The sequence below is a fragment of the Protobothrops mucrosquamatus genome, unplaced genomic scaffold (assembly GCF_001527695.2).
Source record: "Protobothrops mucrosquamatus isolate PMUCROS unplaced genomic scaffold, P.Mucros_1.0 scaffold2343, whole genome shotgun sequence".
Taxonomy (NCBI): domain Eukaryota; kingdom Metazoa; phylum Chordata; class Lepidosauria; order Squamata; family Viperidae; genus Protobothrops; species Protobothrops mucrosquamatus.
Genome location: NW_015388424.1, coordinates 1,714 through 5,694, shown reverse-complemented (window position 1 = coordinate 5,694; position 3,981 = coordinate 1,714). Strand labels below are relative to the sequence as shown.

The following is a 3,981-nucleotide window of genomic DNA, read 5'->3' as shown; positions in this document are numbered from 1 at the left end:
TACACATTCTGTAAGCACTCAAAATTCTTCAAATCCTACTACCTTGTCTCAATGATTTTAACAGAAAGAGGGGATTTGTTGTCCTTCGTAGCAAATAATACGTAATCAATTTAATCAGAAACAGGTTATTTAGAAAACAATCACAAAGATTAAAACTAAAGCTAGGAAACCACTTTTCAAATTAAGAGTGAAGAGATTGAAGCTTAAAAATTATATCATCAACAAGCACACCCACCCACCCACCCACACCAAATACAAATATATTTCACCCTGATTCTGAGTACATCATCTATTTATCATAGTGCAAAGCACATTCTATTTGCAATACACTGAAATGAGATTGGCCATAAATCCTTCACAAATTGGATTATAGCTAATGGGTCTTCCCATGATTTCTCAATGCACTTTTGCTATGCTAGAGTTTCACTGATACAAAAGGATCATGACAGGGAATGGAGATGGGCAGAGGAGTTCTGCCATTCATTTTTCTCCCCATGAAGAAATCTATCTAGCTTTTATCTTCTTTTCCAAAAAAAAAAAGCCCAAAGGCTAAATGAGTTTATTTCTCTTGGGTGCAGATGTCAACACTGAAAAAGAAGTTATTTTGGAAGGCGACAGGTCCTGTTTCATCAATTTCCATCAACATTAATTTCCCCATTCTCCTGTACCTCCAATCATAAGAGCTGGCCTTCATTTAACTGAGACATAAGCTTGTCCCTTGGAGGGACTGATTTCCCTGCTATATCATGAACGTCAGAACTAACGAATACATATATGGAAAATAATGTTCATATAAAGCTCTGTCATTTATTTATTAATCAAATTTATATAGCTGCACATCTTACCAAGGGCAACTGGGCAGGACTCAACAATAAATAAAACAACTAATATAAACAGATTAAAAATCTAAAAAAAAATTAACAGCAGTAAATAATATTAAAAACAAAAATACTAACCCTGGGTGAAGGGAGGATAGAAATGGCCCCCTCAGCAGTGGCGCTATCAAGACAAATTTCTGGTTCCCTGGGAACCCCAGGCCTCGCAGGAAAAACAGGTCTTGATTTGAAAAATCAAAAGGGGAGGCAATCTAATTTCAGGGGGAAGGATGTTTCGTAAAAAACATAGCAGAGAAGGCACATCTCCTGGGATCTATCAGGTACAGATCCCTAGCCAATAGTACTTGCAGCATGCCTTCTCCTGAGATCTAATGGGACTGCCTGATGTAACTGGGGAGAGACGGTCTCTGTCTCACCTTTTCTGCATTCAGTTTTTAGTTTAAGTTTAGTTTACTTTAACATTAATAACAAAATATATGTCGGGCAGCCTTTCCCAATAATCAGGTGCTCTCAGATGGGCTGGAATTACTGCACTCAGAATTCCCACTCAGTCAGTCACACAGTTATACTAATGAAGATCAGATAAATTAGTTAAATTCTTCACATTTAACTAAGGCTTGGAGAGTATTGGCAGAAGACAATGAGATAATAAGCAGTAGCATACTAAAACATTTATTCCTGCAACATGCCCAACTCCTTAAAAGGGTATTGTGAGACTGCTGGCTATCCTAATCAGCACTGACAAATTCCAATCCTAGAGATACGTAAAAAGCAGTAAATAAAATTCTAGATCACCCCAGCCTAGTCTAACATAAAACAGCCATTTTTGCAAAACTCATAATCTGCAATAATCAAAACGTAAGAAGGCATCATTGCTACCATTCATTTTTGACTGGTCATAGACTGTAAGACTAATGAAAACGCTATTCTCCATTAACACTCAAAACAGGTAGTCAGCAGGTGAAATTTTATGTCCCCAAAGAATCCATGGGGTTCAAGATATACAAAATGTATTAACAGATGTTCACTCCAGTACATAAAATGTAGTTTTTACTCATTCCTTTTCCCTATTCAGGAGCAAGAAAAGAGTACATCTTAATACCAGTCAAGCCATTGGTTCTGCATGCCTCTAGAGCAGTGGTTCTCAACCTGTGGGTCGGGACCCCATTTGGGGTCGATAGACCATTTCACGGGGGTTGCCAAGCAAGGCTGTCCGCCATTTTTTTGTCCGCCATTTTTTTTGTCCGCCATTTTTTCCCCTTTTTCAGCGGGTGCCTTACCTCCCTTGGGCTGGGCCAGCTGGTGGTCGGCCTGCTCCGTCTCTGCCGCTTGCCAGCTACACCTCGGCCGGCGCAGGGGGCAGAAATACGCATGCGTGGCGCTCCCGGGCAGGGAAAGTCCTCGACTTACGACCGGTTGGGTAGTCCTCGACTTATGACCGGTTTAGTCCTCGACTTATGACCGGTTTAGTCCTCGACTTATGACCGGTTTAGTCCTCGACTTATGACCGGTTGGGGTCACGGCATTAAAAAGGTTGAGAACCACTGCTCTAGAGCATGCTGGAGAAAACTTACAAATATGGCAAAGGCACTACCTGGTAAAGGTCACCTTCTTGCTCCTGGATGTCTTTGTTAGGCAAACTGTGGTGTCGTTCATATCCAGTTCTGCAGATACCATTGGGTTGCCTGGCTAGGTCCAGATGGTGATCACTAGTGGATGGAGTAATTCCTTGAGTGGACGGTGAATGGCCTTTGCGGGAGACTGTTTCCTTTCGATGATGGATCAACTTTCTGATAATATAACAAAGAATCACACTGAGAAGGTAGGTTTCAGGAATGTCCAACGTATCAGAGATACAATGAACTGAAATTTGTATACATAATGAGCATCTTTTTTTTTAATTCAAGGAATAAATCATGCTTTTTCCTTTACCTATATGAAGTAAAGTATAGGGAACTAAAAAGCTTCTTATTGCCCTATGAGGAAATTCAATTACAAAGGATTAATGCAACAGAGATGGAAACAATCTGGTGTGTTTTTTTCAAATGTTACTGGATTCAGTCTCAATCAACATGCCTAATAGTCAGGATTGATGAAGACTTTAAAAGCATTTATGGATCACAGATGCTTTTAGCTTTAGAGAACCACTTTTAATTTAGATTACAGAGCATCTTAGCTCCACTGTAAGTCATCATGTTCTCAGTTAAGAGGATTTTTGAATTAGTGATATAATTTAAACAGTCACCTGAGAAGTTTATTTACAGCAAATGTGATTCTTGAAAAGCTTCACATTCTTCTGCGGTATCAATGAATCCTCTGTATGTTGAGTTTTCCTGCACTTCATTTTTTTCTTTTCTTCCATACCTACCCTTTAATCTCATTTATCTCTAACTTTCTTTGGTTGTATTTCCAGCGTACTACTGCTTTCTCTCTTAGATTCATTCATTCATTCATTCATTCATTCATTCATTCATTCATTCATCTTGATCTTCAATCATTCTCTTCTGCTTTTCCACTCTTCCAAATTATGCTGTGCCTTCACAAACCTTAATACTGGTCTGCAAATCAATATTCAATTCTTTGAAAACAAAGGCGCTCCAGGGGGGAAACCAGATGTTAAAAAATAGAGACATCGCCATACCATGTGACCTCAATAAAGTGCTACATGGAGAAAAGATGAATGGAAGAAAGAGAGCCAGCTCAGTATCTCTTATAATACCTAACATAGTTCTAATTATGACAATATAAGGTTTAATTGCATTTTCTTTCAGATAACCATATTTTCATACTGTGATGAATGTCTTTGTTTGTTTTACTTACTGAAGAACATCCCTCTGTTCCAAGTTGTATTTTCCTCCATTCTTCATTGCCTCGTTATGAATGGCTTCAATAGCTCTGTCAATAGATTGCAGAACCACATCTTGTTCTAGCACCTAAGGAACACAACATATGTCACATTAAGCATATTCATCTTCCCATCAAGGTTTATAAATAACAGTATGGGATTGTCAAATATAGCCATCTTAAATCTGTCGCACAGGTAGCCTCTGAAATAGGCCCAATCTTTTTGTAGTTATAACCCACAGTATTCATTTATAACAAAATCCATTTCCATTTACTACTCGATAAAGGTATTTGTTAGAAA

General features: G+C 38.6%; 1 protein-coding gene across 1 annotated transcript in view; it reads right to left on the bottom strand.

The window, feature by feature from the left end:
* NCKIPSD (NCK interacting protein with SH3 domain) overlaps positions 1–3,769 on the bottom strand; it is a gene marked incomplete at its 5' end in the record, with an annotated part of 67,635 nt that extends 63,866 nt beyond the window's left edge. Inside the window, 2 exons of the mRNA XM_015824758.1 lie at positions 2,431–2,626; positions 3,657–3,769. Coding sequence (XP_015680244.1) covers positions 2,431–2,626; positions 3,657–3,769 — 309 coding nt within the window. The remainder of the gene's footprint in view (positions 1–2,430; positions 2,627–3,656) is intronic.
* Positions 3,770–3,981: the final 212 nt, after the last annotated feature.